Source organism: Anthonomus grandis, chromosome 1 (assembly GCF_022605725.1).
Source record: "Anthonomus grandis grandis chromosome 1, icAntGran1.3, whole genome shotgun sequence".
Classification (NCBI taxonomy): Eukaryota; Metazoa; Arthropoda; class Insecta; order Coleoptera; family Curculionidae; genus Anthonomus; species Anthonomus grandis.
In genome coordinates this window covers 22,803,963-22,830,973 of record NC_065546.1, presented here as the reverse complement: position 1 = coordinate 22,830,973, position 27,011 = coordinate 22,803,963, and the positions used below count along the sequence as shown (strand labels likewise).

General features: G+C 32.7%; 1 protein-coding gene across 4 annotated transcripts in view; it reads left to right on the top strand.

Moving 5' to 3' along the window:
• Positions 1-27,011, top strand: part of LOC126749069 (uncharacterized) — a 251,533-nt gene that overhangs the window by 218,977 nt on the left and 5,545 nt on the right. For all 4 annotated transcript variants that reach the window (XM_050458794.1, XM_050458862.1, XM_050458725.1 and 1 more), the window contains one exon: positions 2,764-2,862. In XM_050458794.1, coding sequence (XP_050314751.1) covers positions 2,764-2,862 — 99 coding nt within the window. The remainder of the gene's footprint in view (positions 1-2,763; positions 2,863-27,011) is intronic.

The following is a 27,011-nucleotide window of genomic DNA, read 5'->3' as shown; positions in this document are numbered from 1 at the left end:
TAATTGAATTTATTAATAACAGAGGATGCTATTTTACATTTTAACTTATGATTATCACTTATAACACAGTATTCACATGCAGGACAATATTCAATAACATATATGTCAGCTAAATGCATTAAGCAAATTTAAATAATATTTCAATTTTTCCAATGACTATAATTCTATGGAATCAAACTAAAATAAAACTAAGAAATTTTTAAGTAGACATGATTTTTATTCTCTAGGTGAATTTTTTAAAATTATTTGATTTATTTTTACATATATTATATCATTGTTCCATCTAGCAAATAAAAATAATAAATAAAATAAATCCAAGAAAAAGTTACTTTACCTCTCGTTAAGGAACCGCAAGTGCTCTCTATACTGTTTGTTTAATCGAAAAGGCATTTATCCGTGCACTTTGAATTAATTAAATCAAGTTTAATTTTAACCTGAGAATTACGTTAACCATGCAAGTGGTTCGGAAAGAAACGAAAGGCCATACTCGCCCGTTTAATCTTATACAACTAGAACACGTATATAAAATAAGAAGTATTTTGCAAGTTATGCAATAGTTAGGATGTGCAAAAAAAATTAGCAACAATTAAACCAGAAACAATAGCAGCCATATATGAATGTTAAATAGAGAAAGTGCTGCGATTGTTTCTCTGAATGAAACGGTTCTGAATGAATCGAATATTTTAGTGATCTCTGATGTTGATATCAAGCTATCGACTAATTGTCTTCCAGTATCATTAGAAGAGTTTTAAGGTTATTTAATATCCCTAGGCAGTTTATATCTTTGCATGACCACACTCTAACAGTAATTATTTTTATCATTAAAGTTAACCTCCAGAGTGTAAAAGCAGTAAAGATTTTATAATAATTGTATTTACGTTGAGTAATACGCCGTACCACGAGATGTAAATTAATTCATTGACATAATTGCCCGTACGACCTTTTATATCCGGTACTGAGGTTTTTTTTTATTACTACCTTTTTCTTTTAGTAAGCAGAATGGAAAACTGTTCCCAGCAGCATGAAATTAATACATATTTTTGATTTCGGAAATAATCATACGCTGCAAATATTTTGAAATTGCATATATTTTATAACTTAATTTTTTTAACTTTTATCTTTAAATTTTTTATCAAGAATTACTTTTAAATAGAATAGTTTTTTTTGGAAAAATCCAATCGTAACTCATGCCTTAATTTAAAGTAATTGTTGCAAACTATTTTAATCGAAGTACGACTTAGTAGTCTCATTTATCTTATCTGTCAAAATATGTTTTTTTGCAATGCCAAATGTTATTTATATTATTTTTATAGGAAATTTATTTTTCTACTATTTCCAAATATTTGAAAATGTTACGTAAAAATATAAGGCAATCAAAAATACAAAGATGTTATATTTATATACCTAATCTAGGTTCTAGTTAACATACATTAAGCCAATATTCAGTTACAGACTAAGAACTAATGTTTTGTAGCCCCACTGAGAAAATGTCTCAATTTTGCCACTTTTTTCAATTTCATTCGAGAAAAAATCATAGTTGAGTAAGCGACATTTAAATATCATCGCATTTAGTATTCTAAATCTCTCGAAATCGGTTCGAAAATTAAACCTTGTAAAACACCCTTTATTATATTGAATCTACTTGTATTGTATTGTATTAAATCTTCTACCAAATTTGTGCAATTTATTAATAATTTTTAGGTTCCAAATTAGGAACTGTAGGATTCAACTCTTTTAGTTTTATGTAACTCTATATGAAAAATTATTAACCAAAAACAATGGCAAGGTTCTGCTGGCGTGAAGCTAATTTAAAACGATCATATTTCATAAACAGCCTATCCACAAAGAGTAATTATAATAAAACCTCATCACTGATTTTTCAACTTGGTTATGTTGTCCATGACTGTAGGTCTTCTGATTTAAGGACATCAGGGTTTTTGTAAATTCTTGCTGAAATGCTCAAATATTACCATTATAAGTAACATTTTTATTGGCCTTAGGATTTACAAAATATTTTAAAATGTTAATATTAACAAATCGTGGTTATGTAAAACGCTTTAAAAATCACCATACAAATTTATTTCACAAATAAACATACGAATACAGATTTACACCATATTGAGTATAGGTAGAAATATAGTCGTGTGCCGTAACCCCTCGTTTCAGAAAACCGCAGAAACCGAAATACTGGGATTTACTTTAAAAATCGTAGGGTTTCTCATATGGCATTCTCATGTTATACCTATGGAACTTATCAGGATATAGAGCTCTATATAACATTAACTCTATTTCTTACGCTAATACTCCAACAAAATTACATTTTTACGTAACAAACTATTAGCAAGCATCCAAAAAATATTTAGTTAATATTGATTGAGCAAAAAGTTTTTAATTAGCTCCAAAATTAGGTAAAAAAATAAGGTTATCGTACCAAATACCGCGCGACCGCTCCCTAAAATTAGTTGTAACACGGTAAGTAGTGTTTCGTTATAATTATAATGTAGTTCAGTGAACCCGATGTGGGTTTTTCTAGAGCCGAAAAAAATCTTCTTGTAAAAAAACGGCGCCCTTTTCTTATTTTTTCGATGTTTCCGGTAGAATTTATATAATTCTCGATGGTTTTTAAGGGGAAACGCGTAAAAATAGGTTTTCGGAGGGCTTAAAGTGGCTACGGAAAATGATGAATATTTTTTCTTTTTTTCGAAAGCAGCTGCTTATTATATTCAGATTTAATTTTTTCACTGACTTTGTTTTTTTTTTCAGGAAGGAGACGAACGACGATTTCATACCATCAGAAGCCACCCTGGCATTTTTTAGTCCTTCATTTAGTATTACTTATATCATCTTTAGTTAGTATAGTAGGTAAGTAATAACCAGCAATTTTGTTGTTTATATATTATTTCAATAGCTATTTACTTATGTATTATATTGAAAGTAAAATATCCGGCACGGCACTTATCGTTGCAATTCACGAAAGTTGAAAACAAGTTTAAATTTTTTGAAAACCGATGTCGACGGAAAATCATAAAAATGCAAAAGAATTGGTTGCTAAAGTCAAAAACCCTTCATCTTTGTTCGTAATAAAAACAAAACAACATAAATATTTAACAAGTGTGTTTGTAGAAAAGAAAAATTTATTTTTAATTGAATACTTTGAGGCTTACTAGGGAACTTAGGGTAGTTTAATTTTATTTAATATATTTAGTACAGTAAATCTACGTTTTAAAAAATGTACAATCTATCTTTTTTACATAAATTGGTACAAAATGTTGCGATCCTCGTTTAAGCGCAACCTAAAGAGTGCGCTAAACTAAAAAAGTGTTTTTAATTTTTTTTATTTTAGATCGCGAGTAAGTCGTAATATTATTGGGACAAATCATTGCGACAGAAGCGGTGTCAAACCTAAAGAGTGCCAAAGTTGTCAAAAATCATCCTTTCGGTGTGAATTATATTTTTTTTGAGTGTCGCAAAGATTTTGAAAGTAACGAGTTTATTTTTAAATTGCGTGGAAAACGTTTCTGGATTCAAAAAGAAAATGAAATTTTCTGATCTTATTGCATTAGTAGTTTTACAACTATAATTGAATAAAGGCAGCAAAATTGTTGTTAGCATAGCATGCCGAAACAAATTCAAAGAGGGTGGTTGAGCAGCATACACAGAAACTAATGTGTGGACTGGAATTATTGGAGATTAAGAGAATTATTGATCCAATATTTTAAAATAATTTAACTGGTGGTAGATATTTTGAATTTTTACAGAATGCATTAGTACCAGAATTGGTACGTGATTATTTCCTAATGAAAATAAAAATTCTGAAAGAAAAATACACTTTCAATAAGTTCTCATTATGGTGCTAATGTACGACAATTTTTTAATAAATTTTTCCGCAATAGTCCTGATTTGACCTGACCCCTTGTGGGATGACTCAAGTTACTCAAGTACTTTTTTAGCGATTAATCACTTTCTCAAATAAACAAAAAAACATTTTAGGGTCGGGATATTTTGTTTTTAATTTTTGTAGTCAATCATTTTCATTTCAAGTCAAGACTTAAACAAGTTATACGGTTTGAAAGGCCGCCAAAAGTCTTAGTATACGTGTTTTTGTGTTTTATACAGGGTGTTCCTTAAAGACGTGCTAATATTTAAGAGGGTGATACCTGGACCCATTTTAAGAAAAAAGTCCGACTCATGGCTTTCGCTCAAAAAATAAAAACGGAAAAAAAGGGAAGTAACATTGTTTTAAAAAACCAAGAGAACACATTTGCTAAAAAGTGATTGATGATTTGAAAAATATATTTTATTTTAAGAAAAAGCAGAGGCGTAGTATTTTTTTCAATAAAAATATTCAGTTTATAAAAATATTTTTTTCTGTTTATTAGCTACATACCCCGTTTCTTTTTTTTGTTGCAAATTTTCTTGAACTTCTGGAAGTAATAATACGCAATCTATTTATCCGAGTGCCTCTCATTAAATATTGTGGCAGTTAAGTATTTATGTGTTAAGATAACAGAGATTTTTAGTTTAAGTGTACTACTTATTGGAAATTTTTTGTTTTGGCTTTTAACAATTAGTTTTAGTATCAGATATACATATCATATAAATGATTAATATTATATATTAAATAAATATTTTTAAACTAACATTTAAATAGTCATGGCTCTGAAATGGTTGCATCGATTTTAATGGGTAAGACGACAAAATATAGGAAATTAATAGGCCTTTCAAACGAGATATCGCTCGAGTACCTTTCTAATTTGAAATGTTTAAGGAGTTGCCTCTGGAGGCTAGGGGACTATGGTAATAAATCCTTAAAAAATGGGTCATGTCGTTCCTTTTTGTTACTATGAAGACGATTTTAAATATATTTTATATCTTTTGCTGTTATAAAATTATGAGGCATTGCGATTTTTTAAATTGTGACCCTGTATATATGTATGTACATACATTTAACCCTGATAATATTTGGCTTTACATTCTTAGTGTTTTTGCCACTATATATACAATGTCTTATTTTATAAGTGTCCGATACTTTATAGGGTGATTTTTTAATATATTTTTAAGGTAAAAAGCTTGATCTAAAACACATGTGTGGTCTCAAAACTTAGAGGACTTTAGAGGAAACTTAAAGGATTTGTCCTTAATTTACCTCTTACTTGTAGAGGGCGTTATCTACGTATCTCTTATGGCTTTCAAAGGCTCATGACTTTTTGTACAACCATGTATTATATTGAATTGGTCAAAAAAATCATTTTTGCGCAAAAAAGGTACTGAATGTGTTTTAAAAAAGTGAAACAAATCTGTAAAATAACTTTTCTTGAATCAAAATTAAATATTTATAAAGAAAATTGAACAGGCGAACACTAAATACAAGTGAAGTGAAAAACCAGATTAATTTCGTAATTAATATTAAAAATGTTTACCCCAGGTGCCGAAATCTAGGCATTACTACGATTTTCAATCTGCGCCGAGCCTTAGTTAACTGAGAAAGCAATTTTTATCTTAAGCGATTTAAATTTGTTATTGTAAGTTAATAATTTGCACCTAAGAACTGAGTTGGCCAGAACTGGATATTATGTCAACTGGATGACCAATCTATGCAATAGTCAAGGCAATATGCTATTAGGAAACGAGAAGAATACGTAATGGATTTAACATGATAAATATAATTTTGCCGAACTTTTATGTTCTAATAGAGCTTGAATAACACACATGCAAGTATCATTTATACAAATAAACTAGAAGAAGAATCCTATTTTTGAAAAAACAGGATAAAAGTTGCCAAAATTTCTGTACATAAGTAAAAAATGCCAGGACCAAGAGAGAATTTCAACTTTAACCATGACATCATTAAAAGTTCGAAAAAAGTCGTGGGGATTTACATAACTCCCAGTACCCACCTAGACACAATACACACTCCCAAAATATGGCGTGAGTAGATTATGTTCATGTAATAGTAATACCTTTGTAAGCCGTCAAGTGTGGTTGTTCGCACCTCCTGCTTCTAAAACACTGTTGTTTATGAATCCGAGGATTTCATCGACCAGAAATTTTTATTTTTAGTCACTCTGAGTAAATTTAACTAAAGTTACTTAACCGCAAATTAGGAATGACGTCATGTTTTAAATTTTGTTTTTCAAAGATTGCTTTGGTTCAAACAACATACGAAATGACGTCGTTTGTTTGAAAACTATGCTTTAATCAAAGTTATTATCCGTCATTACAAGAAAAACGAAAGGCTTTAAATCCGAGGATCCAGGGAATTTAAATGCCTAGCGACCATTTTATTACTAATTCAAGGTAGAAATTGAATGTGAGCTGCATCCAGGGGTGCAATCGTTGCAAATAATGCGCTTTCAAATAAAAAGAACACACACCCCCGGGATTACTTAAAATTAGTTGTAGACGATGGGAACAGGCAGATGTGTGATTTGCGTGCAATTGATTTCAGGTCTGCCTGCCTCGTGTTCGAGGGAAAACAAATATAGAAATTATTGATAGACGGTATGTTAGTCTGATTGCTGTTGTTAAGTAACAAAATATTTATAAGCCATATGACCTTTAAGTGAGACAGTAAGGAAAGTATTTCAGAAAGTTCTCAATTTTGAAAAAACTTATTCCATTTATATACAGAACTTGGGTGTCCTGGGAGAGGTATTCGTGATAATTGTATGAAAGAGGGATAAATTATGGATTGCTCTAGTATATTATTGTATTATGGACGCCCTTGATAATAAAAATATACATCAAGTTTTAACTCTCGCATTTGGGTTGAGTAAATTCTGGTCTTAGTTTGACTGATTAATACAAATACATAAAATTTTGTTCTGATGATTAATAACTATAGATTTATCATTAAACGATAAATCTAATTTAATATACATAATAATCAAGATAGATCCATTTTTATTATTAAATCACTATTTTCTTATTTTTGAGTGCTTGTCCGAATTTCTTTGTGATTCATGCAGATTGGGTGTTGCAGAACTTTGAGCAAATAAATTTTATCAATGGTGGCCCTTTATGTTACTTTATCTTGTGACAAATGGACAGTTATACTTTATTAGGTCGTCTGGTCTGTTTCCTTCAGTTTGCTTTCTATTACAGGATCTCCAGCCTCTTGGGATTATGTCTGATATATGCTAAAGGAAGACTGAAGTAATTATTATAAGACTGCTGTGATATACTGTGATTTTGACAATTCTTCGAAGAACCTATCCAAAAAATCTTTATTGAAAGTTTCTAAAATCATAATTAAATAGTAATTTATTCACATCTATCAAAGTAATTCAGTTAATGGTTAACAAAACCGAGCTACACCATAGTTTACGTTTTGATTAGATCAGGCCAGGAGGATATGATAAGATACCCCATCAAATTTTAGCGCTCTTATCCCGAGGCGGTCATCTGAATAAAATATGCCCCTAATCTAATTAAAAACCTAATCAGCGGTCGGTTTTTCGGCACATTCCGCGCCGTCTGTCAGTAAATATAAAGGCAATTTGGCAGATAGTATCTCACTTGATCGCCACCGTAATCAAAAAATTCCATGGGACCCGCTCGAAGTGGCGCTACGTTGTATATCGCGTATACCCCGAATTCCGCCGTCCTTCTTAATTAGATCTGGGGCCCAAAATCGGACGGCACGCGAAAATTTAAATTCCACAAACCGTTTTAACACCGGCTTTAATTTTACGAGAGTAAGATAATAACCGCTCCCCATATAATATAATATTACTCTCTCTCACCCGCCGCTTCGTTTTCGTTTCGTTTTTCGGCGGTGGTAATTATGTGCTCGCATTCCATTTTATTAAGTAATTGTGTGTTGTCTGCTTAACTTTTGTACCATGTATGCTTTTATGTATATTCATAGAGGGCAGCCAGATGATTTACTTGTAATGTCAAGCTTAATCAGTAGTTTTATTAAAATTGTATTCCGTTTCCTTTTTGTATGAAGAATAATCTTTACGATCACTTCATTCCTTAGAATATATATTAACTGACATGATATAAACACTTTTATCACCAAACCTATGGTTTGAGTTTGCAGAGTGGCGAAGAAGAGTCCAGTATACTCTTGTTATTAGGATTTTAGAAACCTGAAGAGGTACAGACTTGGTTGGATGTTTTAAGAAAAAATTGCCACTTATTTCATGCAAAATGTTTTTTTTTTTAGTTTTTAAATCAATGCAGCACGTAAAATATGACACTAATCTTCGAATATGACTTCTTCGTAAATATATACCCATGATTTACTCCCAATCCGTTGGGCGCCAAGAAATATGACAGATGATATGAAAATGGTCAAAATTAAGAGAAACTCGTAAACTGTTTTTAATGTGAACGTCCAACATTCATAACTAAGGCATTAATAAGTCATTAACTAAGAATGAGTCCCGATGCGATGTATCTCAGGTATGCAAATAACTTGCTAATCACGAGAGGCGGACGGTTTTTGGCACCGACCACCAGGGAATGCCGGATCTCCCCGTGTCTTCCGGCGTCTGGGCTATTTTGGGGGCAAGGCCGGCTATCAGGCGGCGTTTAGAACGACACATCACTTGGTAGAGACGACGACACTCTCCTTGGCTGCCTTTCGCTAAATATCGCCCGAGTACCAAAATAGCCCCCCGCCGAGCTTGATGTTCGTTGTACATCAACTTTTGACAAGTCTCGCGTTGTCTTAAATATAGTCTAAAAGTAAAAGGGTCAACAATACTTAGATGGTTGAAGTAAAATCACGCATATACATCTACAAACCATAGTAACGGTAGACTAGCTATATAACCTATAACATAATCTCTATATTTCCAAAGGTTTTATTTGCTTAGTAGAAAAGCGTTTTATAAATTAATTGCTTGTTTAATAGCGATGGGATATCAAAATATGCATCTGATACCAACTTACTACTACAATGAAACTAAAGCCAGAAAATCTGTCAATCATTGAACTAATATGGTTCAAATAGTTCCGGCCCTTTTTTTCTAAACGTAGTACCTCAAAAGCTCTGAAACTACAAAAAAGACAGCTCTAACAAAATTCTCTAATACTTTGTATTCTTGCTTGGATTTAAGGGGAATTCTTTAGCTTATTATTCTTATGTTATTTTGATTATTAAAAAAACTGCCATTATTTTTGAAAATCACTAAATACTTAAATCAAGAGACACTTATAACAACAATATTACGCCATAATGCCGTTTTTGTCTTGAAAAAAACGACCAAAGGGGGCAATCCTCCCGTCCGCATCCATCGTGTCGCAAATTTCCGAAATATTATGTCTGGACCCGGCGTCTGGAACGGCTGGATCCCTGCCAGGCTATTAAATGCACGCACCTCGCCATTTCCACTCCATGTCACACGATCCAGTTGTTGTCAAGCGAGTTGATAGCGTTACATATCCCACTCGAAAAGTTTATTTGTTCATTTGAAAACTCAGACTTGAGTTTCTGTTAAAAGTTGCTAAGGGCTTTCTTACTGCAAGCAATTTCTCAGGTTCCTTAATGGTTCAGAGATAGAATGATCCAGCCATATTATATTCAAATCAGGTGACAAATAAACAAATAAAGCTATTAGTTACTGCCACACGAAAGAAGAGATATGAAAAGAACGATGGCCAGCCGAACAAGAAGAAGAAAGGAACGAAACCACGACGATAATAGATAATGTGTATAAAAGCGGCGTTGAGGTACTACGTCTTACGTCTTATTTCCCAGGCTGTATAGATAGCAGAATGTGTAGTACCTATTGTTCAGTGGCGTAACGTATATGTTAATAATAAGTAGAGTAATGTTAGATGATTATCTTTTATGGGTCTACTTTAGTATTAACGGCTACTAAATTTTCGGGATCGGTTTCTTTGAGGTACATTTTCTTTTTCTGTAATTTTACTGTAACTGAAGAAATGGCCAAAAATTTAAAACTACAACGTGTGACAGATAGTACTGGCCATATAGTTATATGGTCTAAATGATCAAAATAATACAACTAAATGGATTTCTTTTGTCGCTCTATTTTACCTATAAAAATAAAAAAATCAACCTAGAAGAATCTTGGTAACTTGGGGCACTACGGAGACCCCAAACACTTAAGTTATTTGTTTTTTTTTTTGTAAAAACCTATTAAAACATAGTTACGCCCCTGAAAAGAATATTACGACGGTGACGGTGTGTGTCTGCGTGCTATGCACCAGGAAGGAGCTGTAGCGGGAAACTACGTCGAGGGGGGTCAGATCAGGTCGTTTCGGGGGGTCGCGGAGCGTAAAGGACGCCGGATTACTTAACCGCGATTACTAGTACTACTAACAAGTACCTCCTACGGTAATAATTATTTAATAGGTATCGTAATAAATTCCAATCAGACTAGTTTTTAAAAGCTTTTTGGCTCGCTCTAAAGAAAATATAAGTGTTCGGATGCATCTACGTTACAAGTTTTATGGACCGCTAATTTCTCTTAAGGAAAAGAGGGAAACAACAAAATCGAGAGGCGCCAAAAAGTTTCCCCATCGAATTTATGGCTGTGTTATCTTCTCGTAGGGATCTGGGTTGCGAATTCGGCCCTTTTTCGTAGTGGATCTGTCGTAAATCGTGTGGCGGCACGCAGCCGGGGCCGGTGCCGTTGAACCCTCTCGCTGTCGACGTTGCGTGTTTGGCGAATGGCCCACGAAACTCAGGGCTCTGATTTCGATAGCAAAATTGGCGATAGCACGCGCACAACTTTTTTTTACATAAACGTAAATAGGAACGGGTGAGTGCTCAAATAGCCTTTTCGTTTTTGAAAACTTTCAGTAAATTTTTAAAACTTAGTAAATGTTTTATTTTACCTAGAAAATTCATAACAATTTGAATACCATAATCGTTTATGTATATCCATTTTGTCAACTAGGACTCTTATTTGCTGTTTAAATTAGAAAACGATGTTTTTGTATATTAGCTTACCACTGTTACTTCACCACCCAAAATGTACCATATATGGATCCTGGCATGATAGAAGTTTTTCCGTCTGTTTGAAAGGGGCGTTCTTTCTCTCCATAACAGTCGCAATTTGGGTCAGCCTCCTAACTTTTCCCCAATTTCTAATTTATCTACCCTATCCAAAATATTTGACACATTATCAGTCAAAGATTGTGGTTTCTTTTTATTAGAATTATACTTTATCTACAAATCAGTTTAGATTTCTTGCAGGCATTTATTGCTTTGTAGTCTTTACATACATGTATGCGAAGATGCTGCTTTGGGCTGGCTTAGGTCTTATTTGTAATGACCTATTCAAAGAATTACAGTATTTTTGTTCGAAGCCAGTGTTGAATTCAATATTTTTCTTTCTAATTTATATTAAAACCTTAATCTCCAGGACAGGTCCTGTACCAGATATCAAATTGTTGAAGATCTATATTTGAGAGTCATTTGCATCCAAGGAGTTCTTTTTAAGACTATAACAAATATTACAATACAATATAACAAAAACAAACAAATATTTTGGGACATAATATTCGGGGACTATGTGTTATGATGCTGATAATTAAACTGTAAGTTCCTTGGAATTGTTATTAATGGCCGACTAAGGTTTAAAAATCACATACTGAACATTCCATCGAAAGTATTTAGCCTGCATAGAATAATACAGTGTTTGCTCTGAATCCAGAAACCTTTGTGATTTTATATTCTTATAAAAAAATCGAAAAACATATTTGTTTTCCACATAGCAGATTCTTTGCCTATGGCGCCTCACATGACATCTCAAATTTAAGAAGAGATGGATAAAAAAACCAAACAACAAATTCCTGAGCCTGATGGGTAGCCGATGCTTATCTGGTGTCCGAAAGTGTCACCTCCGCGTCAGTAATCGGCCAATTAAGCGCGGACTAGCGCCTTTTCGGAACCTGACCGGACCGCAGCTCCACTGACCGCTTAATGCGAGTATCGTGTCTTTATTTTGTCGCACCCGATAAATTTTTTCGTTTTGGACAGATGGGGGTGGTACTAAGTAAACTTTTTGATTATATAGTCTCATTTTTAGTAGAATTCCTTGATGTTTTTTGGACTCGTACGCCTCGAAAATTTAATCTAGTGATTTTTTGTCATCAAGAGTAATACTGAAAAAAAATCATAATAAAAAAGGATTTAGGATTTCCGCTAGTGAAACAAAAATGTACTGGCACTCATATGTGGTACCACCTCGAGACCGAAAAGCATATTAATGACAACTGTCGAGGCATTTTACCACGGACCACGACGATTCGACGAAGGAGCGTCGACTTGATCTTTATCTTGTTATATCGATTGTTATTCCTCCGAGCTGATGGGATTATACGACATATCAAGCTATAGTTATAGATTTCCCACCTATCGAAGACACATTTCTTTTTTATTAAGTCATCGAGACTGTGTGTGACCGCGACAAACGTCTTTTGTAGGTCGGGTTTTGTCTGGGCGGTTTTATTTTTCATTGACTTTAAAGCTATTTATATAATATCAATAGAACTTGCTTGAAAATATCTTAAAGTTGTTTTATAGGTTGAGAGAAGAAGATCTTAAAATCTTCTGTTAATTTTAATCATTTAAATTATGCCAGGCCGCAAAGAAGCAATTTCTTTACAATTTAGTGTAATTGACAAACCAAATAAGAACAACTAGCAAGGATCAATTAAAATAAAATTAGACCTAAGATTATTGGTATGCGATCAAATGGAATTGCTGAAGCTAACAGTGAAATATAACTTTTATTATCCTTTAAAAATTATATATTTTTATTGCGCTATATTATACCACAAATTGAAAATCTATTATAGTACTATTTAAATTTCAATGGCGTTTATTTAAATTAAAGTTTTTTGGTGTTTTATTATGCTTTATTTTTTATTTAATAATTGAATGCCTAAATAAATAACATAAAAATAAAATATAGGTAAAAGATATGTCACATCACATAAAATGGGAAATTCCGTTTAATTTGGCCAAGATGTTTTTCTTTGATATTTAGAAAACTTTTACTTTAAGAAATTTGAATTTTGTCTAGGAAAAGCACAACCGAAAAGCAGTTTTACTGGAAAGAAACGAAGTTGTGTGCTGGCGACAAAAATACTAGAGAAGTATAAAACAGTACGGGAAGGAGCAAAATATTATTTTTGTCTTGATTAGACGTGAATCAATGAAGGATATTTAATATAAAAAACGTGAGAGAAATATAACCAGTGCCCGCCAAGCTTTTATGGATGAATTGCTCTTTCCCGAAATGCTTTCTGGAAAAGGGAAGAGAATAATAATTGCACACATTGGAAGCGAAGAGGGATTCTTAAAAGCACGAGTTCGATGTTCTCAAAAACAATATTGCCAAAATCATAGACTTTCTTTATGCTGATTCCATTGTGATTATGTATCCACGGAAGCATTGACGGTGCATAGAGAAGACACCAACTTGATCCTGGAAGCGAGAAATTATTGATCGGATAACTATTTAAAATGTATTAAATTTGAACCTAATTTGAATTAGGTTTGTATTTTGTATTCTTGCTTGGAGAATACAGAATGTATTGTTCGCTAAAAGAACTACTAGTCCTGGCAAATTTACACAAAATTCGTTCTATGAAATATTCCGGGAAGATATAGCTGAAAAATCTATATAACAGTGCTGCGGTTAACGTCATATAATTTCGAACTATAAAACCTATAATGTGAACTATAAAACCTCTATGTGATAAAGGGCACAAATAAAAGTATTTGGAATAAGTCAAAACAAGGCTCTTAACATAAAAAATGTTAAGCTTTTAACCATTAGAGAAGGGACATCAGAAAACTAGCGAAAACCTGATCGATCAGGCAGTCAACCCTCAAATCATAATGTCAAAAGGTAATGACAATTCTGACGCTTTCGGCGAACCATTTTTAGTATGGGCGCGTTTTCAAATTCAGCAGTCGATCCACCGCTTAAGCAAAATTTGCTATTTGCGTTTCGAAAGTATCTGCTTTCCATCACATCACGTTTCTTTATTATATGATGGGTCCATCAATGATTGGCTGATGGCAATCACTGGTCCATCGTATTTTTGTTTTGGTAGAATGGTGTGATGGAAATGTTTTTTTTTTTAATTTTTTTTTTTAAATAATAATTACTAATAATATATAGAAAATAATTTTTAATTTTTTAAAATATATTTTTTTAATTTTAAATAATTTTTGATTTGACCAAAACCAACAAGATAATTAACTTTTATCTGTATTTATTCAATTTAAGATTTTTTTTACAAAGTAAAGGGCAATGCAAGGGCGTTATATTTTTTAGGTAATATTTTTTCGCACCCTGGCACGTTACGTGAAGTCCTATTAAAACATAACAACAAAGAGGAAATGTAAGGAGGAAAAATAAATTTGAAAATCAACTGAAAACTCAAATCAATACAGGAAAACACAACAATACAAAAAAGCGTTTCTTTTTTAATCGGTTGATCTTCCATCATAAATCAGCTGTTTTACGTCATCAGTCAATCTGTCAACCATTTGATGGAATCGATCAAAAAATCTTGCTGAATTTTAAAACGCGCCCTATTATTGCTGGTTAATAATATAAAAAATTCATAAATTGATCGGGTGATATCACCTGTAAAGAAAGAATGTTGCAGTGAGACTAGTGCTGAAATATGTTTGAATATTTTGGTGTTGAATAATTATTGTTGGGTCATAATTAATCTGTATATAAATATAAATTACGTATAACACAGGAACTAAATATAAATTCCATCACACAAAATTCCTCTTTTACTACACTCCTGACCGAAGAATTCATCGCTGCAGTCCGTTCAGCAACTATATTAAAAATTCAGCGATCGATTCGCCGTCGTCGGCCGACCAATTTCCGATTACTGCACTGCATCATTTGCATTTTTGTGCGTGCCGTATAATTTCGTCCATAACACCCCGTGTTTTTACCTATATAATATTATTTTTTCTTTAAAAGTTGGGCTAAGCTGCTTAAAAATAATTTAGCGAAGAGGTTGAAAACCCCGGCTCCTTTATTAGTGGCGGAACTTTGTGTGTAATATATAGGTTTGCTGATGACAGCAGCGTTCGATTTACACGTATAGGTTGTTAATAAAAAGATGGTGAGCATCAGAGGCTATTTTAATGAGGTAAAACTTATTAATTTCAGTGTTAATAACTTTTCGTACTGGTTTTTTATTCAAAATTCAAAACATAAAATATTGTACTACAACAGGAAAATACATGAATAATAATATGTTAATATTACCACACGCTTTTGTTAAGAAAACATTTTGCACTATGGCACAAAGTTGAAAACGTCACTATTTAGTGCTCCGTCAATCTAAATTAAAAGAAATGAGCGAAATGCTATCTGTTCAAATGATAACTCATAAAAAGGTAAAATCCATACGGACCGTTTAGCTCTTCGTTCGGTTACACATAGTAAAAACCAAAACTGAGATACACATTCTTTAATTTGATCAATAGGTAATAAGCAGCTTAAATATTGTCATACTTAATATTTGTTAATTTGCTCAATATTGCAACAATATTAATATTTTACTTTTACATTTTTATTAAAAACAAATCATATAAATGTAATAAACAAGGGTAAGCGAAACAAGAATCCATTCAAAATTATTAAAACAATACGCTACTATTGTGTCGGCAAACAGTTACAAAAGTAAATAAGCAAAATGCTTTGATGCGTTAACCACGTAATTGTTGATCAAAAAACGATGTGTTAGAAACGATTCTTCATCATATATACTCTATACCTTTTCACAATCAGCAACTAAAAAAAAAAATAAAAATCGCAAAATTGTTTGCAATTTAAACATCATTTTTAAATACTTAAAAGTTCCTTCTCTTTCATCAGTCCTAAATATAATCTCTCAGAAGCGTTTTAAGAACAACTTAAACGGGTCCCCGACATTCTTCGGTGGTCCAGTGGACCGAAACAATAAAATTCCAAATCGGTCGGTAAATTATGAGCAAAGAGGTAATGATTTCTGACACATTATGGGTTCCCGGCGGCCGTAAAAAAGGTTCCCGAGATAATTCGGACAAATTAAACCTTAATTGTCCGGAGATATCGGCTCGTTTGCCTCCCAATAAATTATTCTAGTTGGGACGTAATCTCGGAACCTCTTCATTATTATGTGATTTTCTCGGGGAAAGATAAGAATTTTTCTGTGGGGTCTCGATTAATATATCAATTTTTTTATTGACCAACCAGTCATCTGTCGTGGGTTGTTTTTTTGTTAACAATGTATCGTGCAAGTCAAGATTAAATTTTATGCTCTTTAAATCTTTTAATGACCTGGCTTTATCGTTACGCTACGCTGTTTTCTAATTTATCTTGCATTTACGAATAACTAGAGTAGTAACTGCAAAACACCATCTAAATAAACTATATAAAAAACTTCTTAAATCAAAATCTTAACGGGCTGTTTGTTTACCTGTAGCAATACTTTTCGGACCATATAAAAAAAACAGAGACATCACCGCACTCGGGTGGTAGCCTCGGGATCCAATTATTTACCACCCTGTGTGAGTGCCTCGAGCTCTGATTTACTGCAGAAGGTATCTTTTGATTTTTAGCGCCTCCATTATTAACCTACCGACACTTCCCCTGATATGAATTTTTTTTCTTCTCTTGACTGACTTGGGTTTTTTTGTGATTTAAGAATAGCTATGTATTGGTCGGTAATATCAATGGACAAAGTACAGAAAAATATTTAATTAGTTTAAAAAATATATAACTCAGGTTTCAAGTAAGCGCTTTACTTTAGGTCCTTGAGTTGTAAGTCCTTACGGTCCCAAAATCTTTTGCAGCAATCAAGAGACTGAAGATGTGATAGAAGTAAATAAATAAATAAATAAATAATATCTTTATTAAGAATAATAACACTATTACATTATTAAATCTTAAAAGGCTTGTATAGTCACTAAACCGCTACTTTTAAATTAACCCTTAAATTATACACGCATTTATTAAATGTCTGTAAGAAAAAAAATAAATACAATACGCCCTTCTATACATTTAATTATCACTACAATCCACTAAAAGTTGAACAATAAATTTTATAATATGCAATGTAAAATTGTAATCTTAGTCCAGCTGGAAAACAAAACTAACTACACATTTTGATGAAACAACAACACATTCCTTAAATTTTTTCAAAAAATTAGGATAGAATTAGAAATATAAAAAAAATATAAAAATTATTATATAATAACACAGTTATGAACAAAAAACTTCTCTGAAATAATGCAGTAGTATCTTGTGGCATAACTAACTCTCAAAGAGCGCTGATGGGTCTCATCCCTAAATATTAATTTAGATCTTAAATATAAAGGCAAGTTTGTATCTAGAATTTTATAAATAAACATTAAAAGAAGATATTTAAACAAATTCTCGACATTCAGCCAATTCATCTTGGATGAAATGTTGTCAAATTTCTTGAGTCCATAAATAAATTGACAGCATTTATTTTGCATCCTTTGAAGCTCCATTTTTTCAACCTGAGTAAGACATGGGTAAAAGAGAGTTAAACCTTAAATCAATTTTGATAAAACATGTTTCACATAATTTTTTACGCACTTTAAAGTTCAAAATATGTTTGTTTGCGTATAACTCTTTTAAACTTACATTTGTCCTTTTACTCAGTGTTGATATATGATCCTCAAACCTAAGCCTGGTGTCATATACATTTTCCAAATTTTTAGCTACTAGACAAGCTGCTGATCCTCCATCTCAAGATGAATGTATCCCTCGAGAAACTCTGAGTTGGGGCTTGATGTAAAGAGCAAGGCCTTTCTTTTATCAGTATTTAACCTCAGTCCATGCTTTCTACTATACTGACAAATGTTGAATAAGTCACTGCTTATTTCAGTTTCTGCATCATTATAATGTTTAGGATTAAAGGTGTATAACACTTGTTTGTCATCGGCATAAGACTATTTGGGAGTATCTAGTTGTTTTATTCATATCAAAGTATATATAATAGAAATAACAGAGATCCCAAAATGGACCCATGTGGGACTCCAGATTTTACAGTGCCCATTGCCGATATTCCCACCTGTGTGTGTACAACCTGCTGCCTACCACATAAATACGATTTAAAAAAGCAAACCGCTCTATCGGAAAATCCAAAATACTTTTATTTAGCACACATAAGATTATGATCAATACAATCGAACGCTTTTGAGTATTCGAGGAAGACAAGTGACACTACTATAGGGTGATTCAGTTTGAATTATCACATTGAAAGTATCTGAAAAAAAGAGAAATTTAAAATTATGAAAGTAATATCAGGTAAATGACCGCCTTGGAATTGACGTAATCTGTTTGGAGAAATTTTCGACTACTTTGTAGTAAAAATCAGATTCGCATCTGATCCGGTGCATTGGTTTTCATGGAAGACTGTTCTTAAAATACCGTCAAAGAAACTGCAGATATAGTATTTGTCTCATTTCATCCAATAGCTGCCTTCTTCGATTCTCCGTTAAATTTTTGTTTCGACAATCTGTCTAGGACTTGCCTTACGCCAAACGTACGTGTTTTGGTAGCACCCAACGATTTTCAATAAAAAAAAATTAATTCTTGTACTTCCTATTCATTTGTCCAAAATTAGGCACTTTTGAAAGTGTCTAATAATAATAATTTGAACTGTATTCCCTTTTGTTCTCTTTGAATTTTTTTTCGGTTCTCCTTCATCTCAAACTCCACTCTGTTCTTCTGATCCTAGCAGCTCATACTTTTTGTGCAGTTTATTAGACATTACCACGAGCAAATCAGGAAGAGTCATCATTGCTTTTCATTATTATTAAGAGTCTGTAACTAGGAGTAAATTCCGCAGTTCATTTGTTTTTTCTTAAAAAAATCCTCGGACCCATGGAGTAGTATTTTTAGTTGCTCCTTTTTTTGACACAAAGTTATTCAACCGAAAATTTGCTAATTTTGCAATTACATTTAATTGAATAATTCAAGATTCGCTTATTAAATTTTTTTGAAACGTTGCACAAGGGTTTGCCAGATTGGTCTCTTCAAAAAGTTATCTTACATTTTTCTATAAAATGTACAGAGAAGCCAATAATTGAGCCCCTTAAAATTTACATGGGTTTTCCTATGTTCCGCTCGGCGACGCACCACCCGGTATTTCCACTAGATAAGTAGCACGCGAATTAAAAGTAAGTCAGTCTGCAGAAGTAAGGGTTGTAAGGCACAGAAATTTCATCCCTTTCAACTAACAACTCTCCAGGAACTCAATGAAGATGAGATAGGAGAATCGAATTTTGCGAACAATTTTTGGAACTACTGCGGAATAATATTGTTAAAACAGAAAATATTCTCTTTTCTTATGAGTCAACGTTTATTCTGAGCGGAGAACAAAATTGTCGTTATTGGGCACAGGAAAATCCATGTTGGACATGAGGCAAGACCACACATAATACCTAGAGAAAGTAAATGTTTGGGCAGGAATTTTAGGCCAGCAAGTTATAAGCCCAATTTTCTTTGGAAAACATCTAAATGGTGACATTTACATTTTTTACAAGAATAACTAATTTCAAATTTGGCTGCTCTGGTTCCTGATCAAATAGAAGGTGATATGCCAATTAGGAGCATTTGGTTTCAACAAAATGTTGCGTTTTCCCATTTTGCACTTTGTCATGTTCGAAACAATCTGGATACTATATTTCCAGGCAAATGAATTGGTAGAAGAGGACCTTTTGAATGGCCACTAAGATCTCTCTACTCCCTTTAAATTTTTTCGTATGGGTATATTTGAAATCCAAAGTTTATGTGTCCAAACCTGCAAACATTGAGAAGTCGCAAACCAGAATAAGGCATGAGTGTAGATAAGAGATAGATTAGATTTCTCCAGGAGTTACAAGAAACGTTCAAAAAGATTCTCAAGTACGTTTCGGGCATTGACAAATAGTAAATGAGCTACATTTTGAACAAGTGCAAAGAGAAAAAATGACTAGATTTTTGTTTTTCTTGAAAGCTAGGTGTTTGAATTATCTTTAAAAAGTTATAAAAAAAACCTGAAATTTTGCATTTACAGTAATAATTTTTTTAGAAAATTTTATATTAGTTTCTACATAAAACCTTACAAATGTTCAAAACGATTTTCAAGTACGGTTTGGATAATTTTAGACAGTAAATGGACTACATTTTAACCATTTGTTAAGAAACTTTTTGAGTAAAGCAGATTTTATAATTTATATTAAATTTAAAAAAATATTTTAATTATCTTGAAAACGGGTATTCACATAAACTTTAAAAAAATTAAGGTTTTTATTTAAAAAAATCGTCGGTGACGTTACATCTTATTTTTTTATGTTAAAATATACAGGGTTATATATAAAGTAATATTTAATAGACTATTTAACAAAAGTACATTTTACACATTTTCCCGAAAACGCGATATTCAATTTTTTAATGTTTTCACCATTTTAATCAAAAGAAAAAATCCTACTAGTTTGCTAATTTAGCCGAGCCCGTGTTATCTTAAATATTAACAAAGGTACCAATAGTGCCAACTTAATCGGAGGCACGTATATTTACGGGCACTATATTCAGACGTGATTCTCACGTCTCTTCCATCAATTCGCATCATCTGATTGGATCGACACCTGCCTCATTCTAACTGTCATTCGTCCTTTCCCTGTTTTCAATCCTTTTCCCTTATTTCAGGTTTTGTTATGTTCTGTTTCCGGAGTTAATTAGTTTTCTTTTCTTATTGTTTTTCCGTTCCTAATAAGCTTATTAAACACTTCGCTATAATATTGAAACTCTATAAAACTAAAAAACTAAACTATAAAACTAAACTAATCTTATAAAACAAAAACAAAAAAAAGTCTTTGGGCCTACTGCTGTTCTTCGCAACGCGTCCCATCTAGGAAATTAAAAATTCCGTGATACAAAAAAACACGATCTCTCTCTCCCATATAACAATCTAAAGATGGCACCGCCGCGGAATCCGTATTATTTGTTACTTTTTCGGATTATTCGGGGACCATCGCGGATTTAATGGGTGCGAGATATACCTCGTAAAAAATGGTGCGGCGCCCCGAGGACGTATCTCATAAATTTTTCGGACGGTGCCTTTTTTTTCAGGGTTTCGGGTGTCTTAATATTTTGATACGCTGCACGATAGATGAGGACATAAAAAATAACTTAATGATGTTTAATTTTGTAATTTGTTAGTTCTTTGGTTGATGCATTGTTATATGGTAGAATTGGTATTGGATTTTTAAAATGTATATGATTATTACGTATATAATGAGTATATGAGAATTTCCAATTCGTCTCAACAATATAAGTTTTTAGATAAAATAATTCGTCTTAATAATAGGGTTTTCTGTAAAGTAAAAAAGTCCAAGAGTAGCAAAAAATTAATGAAGAAACTTTTATGATCCATCTAAGAAGCCATCAGGTAGTATAATCGTTGTGCTCTTTACCCAAGGCACAGCTGACTGCTTTCCACTAATATAATTTTTATTAAACGCCCATAAAAAGTTAATTATTATATTATTATTGTTGTAAATAACATTTTCCCTAACGGTGCCGCAGCGCTTTATATTTATTTTTATTTAAATAAATTTATGCCCGGCGCGTTCGTTTGAGACGGAACCCCTTTTGTTGTGCGCGCTCGCGAGGCGGTTCACACGGTCCTGATCTGCGGAATTTGTCATGGAAACCGCCAATGGTTCATGTCGCTTTTGGATCGGCCTTTGTTCATTTCAAAAATATGTAAAAAATTATTTTTATTGGTATTTGAAAGAAAGTACATTGCGTAGGTAGGTGCCAGGGTATTTTCCCTACTCTTAAATATACAAGAATATTTTCAGTGACCTTCATAATCCTGTAAATTATTTTAGCCTTTAAATGTTTTTTTTTCATGCTAGAGAAAAAGTGAATAAACAAGTTCTTTAACAAGACTACAATCATCTGAATTAATACTGCTGATTGATGATTGAACCTACAGGGCTATTGACATCAATAGCCCTGTAAGTTCAATTTAATGAAAATTAAAAAAAAAACAAAAATACACAAAAGCCAATTTATACCCGAGTCACTGACCGACTGACAGAAGCGAAATATATAATCCTAATAGCTAAAAGCCATCTGTCCTCTTATCCAAAAGACGAAAAATTGCCGACTAAAAAATGGTAGAAAAAGTGGCGCGAGCCAAAATTAACTTTTGCCGCTCTTATTAGCCTCAGTCAATTTATAATACGGCATATGCCTTATGTAGAGAATGCCACATGGTACCAATATATTTGAGGGTGATAATCTTTAGGTTTTTTGGACCTTTTAAGGGCGTTTTAAGGTAAGGTAAAAACCGTGTTTTTAAGGCCTTTTTAAGTTTATCAGAAAATACAAAAAATAAGAGGATTCCTGCAATCATGAATACTGTTCTCATAGATCGCTGATTTAATCTTGGCTTTTAATTTATTTGATTGGCTTAACATAACCCCATAAAAACATTCTTAGTGACATTTACTTACATCAAAGGAAAACTAGGAGGTTTTAATCTTCATTCTAGAACGATGTACGACACCTGCATCTATTAGCTGTAGTAAATAATTTTTAAATCTTCAAATCATTAGTGCATGAGGGGAATTGAAAGTATGAGCCAATTTTATTGATGAAAATATTGAAAATAACAAGTTACATCAATGATCAGAACTTTCGGGTGCGTAAGAATGAAGTTGAAGAATAAGAATGAAGGACAACAGGGAACTACCAAGACCATGAACGTATCGTTTAACTCTATCAAACGCCTTCGAAAGATGAGTGTAAGTTCAATCCACTGCATTACCAATCAGCCAAGCCACATCGCCGGAAACTGTTCATTAAGCCACTCTCGAACTGTTAAACCATAGTGTGGGAAAGCTCCATTTTGTTGGAAATACAAATTATTTTTATTTAGTATTCCAACACCTTATACACAAAATTCACACAAAAATATTTGAACTCAATGAACTGTTTTTTTACCATACATTTTTACTGATAAATCACTTCAACTTCCATCAATTTTTTTGGCGAAGTAAGATAGTAAAATATTTGTCATTTAAAATAATGTAACACTATGAGCCAACCATTTGACCTACCAAAGTTTAAGTAGATAAAATGTCTTATTACCCCGCATTTTTGCTTACTATTCTGGTGTGGTTAGATAAGCGATGTTATGCCCTTTAAAATAATGTATCATACTCATGGTGGCCATTTGAAATACAGAAGTTTGAGGTCGATAAATATCCATTATTCCCAGGCATTTTTTCACGCTTTTTTCGCTGGTACATACGTCAACCTATTTAATTTCTTTTGGCACTGTTGAATAGACATTTTAATGCTGCTTACAGTGATGTGTTATATGATGGGGGTTCTCATTTGACATATCAAAGTGAAGTTAAAACTGGAGGTGAAGACGTGATTGACAGAACTTTGTCAAATATAAAATTAAACGTCCCCCTGTATATCTAAGTTGAAGTGTTTTTAATAAGTTATTAAGGGTGGTTCGTTTTAAAATGAAAGCACCGTATAAAACACATCTCGTGAGAGTTAAAGCACTCATTTTTAATTTTAAAAATAGGATATTCAGTCATAAGTGATTCAAAGATTCTGACGCAGAGTGATATTTGAGATACTGATCTTCCCTGAGATTTTCCAGCATTTTAGGAAGTAAACGTCAGAGAGTGACTTGATAAATTTATGCCGCAAAGGTCTACTAATGGCAAAACTAATTTTCGAGTTGCGCTAATTGCCAAACAAACGAGGCTTATGATGGTTAGGTGGCCTCAGTATTTCGGCCATTACAGTCTTGTAAGGATATATTCCTTTCACTCAAGACGCCATTTCTGGAGAGGCCAAGTCTTGAGAATGACTTGATTATTCACTAGTAAATATTGTATTTTGTTAAAGCGCGTATCTTGTAATGTCAAGCAATATTTTTTTGTCTTGTTAAAATAAAATTTCGAGAAGACAAATTCGTCACAAAATGTATCAGAGGCAAATATCCTTGTTTTGCTATTTAAGATACGTATTATGAAGATATAAATCGTCAAATTCATATGTGCGACCCTTTGAACTAAAAACAACGAATTGACCTTGTAAACTTATAGTCAAAAATAGTTCAATACATGTATATTATATGAGACTATAAATTAATAACGAAATAATGTCGATATATAATTGAATTACACAGTACGGCAGATATAAAAATCTGGTTTTAAGCAATCAGAACGACATACTCTGAATTTTGTATGAACATATGGATGGAATGGGCACGACAATTTTGTTTTAAGAATGCAATGTTAATATATAGACTCTGCACATCAATTTAAATTAGTTCTTTCTAAGGAATTTTCATTTTTATACTCGCGACAAACAGGAAGAAGGCAATTTGATGCCTCGCGACTGGGCGGATGCGTCGCGCTGATGTCGCTTTGATATTTCATCGCATCCATTTTGGTTTTAATCGTTTACTTTTCATATTAATACTGATAAACATCAAAAATAAAAATGTTGGAATTGACTCAATGTTGATTTAATTTATCTAAAAAAAATTTTAAAAATTAAATCTTCTTTGTTCAAATTTGTAAATAAAAAGCAAATAATCGAGACGCTGGTCTTCTAACAAGGAGAATGTCATGCTTCTTTAAGTTGTGCAAAATGGTGCGATGAGATTTAAGTTTCACAACAACTACATACAACATAAAAATAAACTAAGAATTAATTAAGGGGCCTGCTTAGATATTATGTGTATTTTATTGGTTTGTTTTGACCAACCCCCTTAAACAAAATGTAATATCATGAGACATAAATCACGAAAACTAACAAAGGATGAAATAAAAGAGAGTTAGGGACGATCGGAAAGGTTATGGAGATAAAAGAGCGGCCTAAGGGGGCGTGGTACTACCGCCCACCCGGGGGCCAATTTGGTCCTATGACGCCCCCTCGCGGCGATAATTCGCGTAAATATTTGCTTTTGCCCGCGGAATGACAGGGCCCGGTATATGCCGACTCTGTCATTAGTCCTAGCCCGATGACACGATAATTGCTTGCGATTTGGGGGTTAGCTGCTAGTTAGTGCTAAACTCGGGACCCCCCGGAATCCGAGAGGAGTATTTGTTTTATTTTTTGCGCCCGAAAGAACACTTTTGAGTGTTGATTTGTTTTTTACCTTTGTCGGCACATGATGGGTGAAAGTTAATGTCTAGTTAAGGTAAAAATTGATCTTATGATAGCTAAATGATATAATAAGTATCAAATCAAGTTACTAAGTGGCTTTGATTTTTTTTTTGTTTAAATTGTCCTTAATCGATCTTCGCACATACGCATGGAGTAACAGAGTTAGCTATAAACATATTAAAAAGGTTTATGTTTAACAATAAAACTATGAGTTCGATAGACTTTTAAACCGTATATATCGAACCAAATCCGGCATCAGCTTCGTAAAGTAGTACCTACACCCGCTAGGCCTGAAAACATAACAACGAAAAGTACTGTAAAACATAGATAAATCCGTACAGTACATCGGCACCTGTATAGCCAAGAGTCACGTACGGATCCACTGAATGAGGCAAAACCGATTATACGTGCCAGTATTTGTGCGTATTATAATACCGCCTTTCCATCGGCGTTCGACATTGTTCGTCATCATAAAGTTTGGACAGGTTTTTTATTTGGTATTTTAGGACTTTGTAATGGTTGTTTGCAGATCACTACTGCCTGAGAAGCGTGAGAAAGTGCATAGATCGAGTTATGTTATAATAATAATTGTTTAGGTGGTTAATGTAAATCATTCTTTACGTGTCCGCATCTTCAAATTTGGTTAATAGTATAGCAATAAAAACAGACCTTTTTTTGGTGTCCATAATACTCGTATTAATAAGTCACGAATGCAATTATTTCTCGGACGGCGGTCAGTTCTGTGTCTAATTGAAAAAGTCACAAAAATGCGAGAGAAAAAAGAAATTAGCTGGTTATAAATGTAAATTAGATTTACCGTGGAATGAAAGAGAGCGAAAGAAATAAGAATAACAAAGCCGTTTTTTAATTTTTTTATACTTCAGGTAAATTAGCTTGACCCACTGATCCAGATTTTGTGTTTACGTTTTCAATGTGATTTATGAGTCTAATTATTATCGAAAAATATATACCTCAAGGTATGGTATGATTTTGCTTATGATTTTAATGCTCGTTACTTGGTCATATTGTCAGCTCAGTTGCACTTTTCTATTAGTAGACACATAAGTAAAAGTCAAGTATATATAATCATGATATGCCTTGTATAATAATGAATATTTTAGATTCTATATAAAATTCTTTGATTGAATAAATTTTGAGATATAGGCAGTTATATTATTATGCTAGTTGTGCTGACGATATTGAAAGCTTCCACCAACCTACGTTCTACAATTTTATAATAATAATAACTTTATTCTACAAAGGCGAAGTATAGCTGCTTAACTTAACAAAATGGGTGTCAGGCTGGACCGACTCTTAGGATACTCCCTGACAAATCTGCATAAAATTTAAGGTCGTTTCGAAGAAACTCTCTTTTTGCGTCTCTTTACTCGTTTTTACTTTCTTTAAAGTAATTATCTATTAATATTACTACATTATTATGATATATTATGTATTTTAAAAATCATGGAAATAGTTAAATGATTCAAAATATCAAACGTTTATGAGTAATGAAGTCAAAATGTGAAAAAGTCTTCAATCCAGGCTACGAAAATTGTATCAATTACGCATCCTCCTGAAAGCCCATATGAAATTCGTATAGATTTTTTATCCAACTTTTTTCGAAAATTTTAGATATTACGTGTGAATCTGAATAGAGATGCTACAAAAATTTATAATATGGGTGATACATCCATAAAGCTCATATTTATAATACATAGAAGTAAGTCAAATGCAACTATTTTTATTCTGCAATTTGCAGGGAAGAATATTTTATATTATATTAGTTCTCATATGTGTCTTAGAGATGTAAAGTTAAAATACATCTCTAAG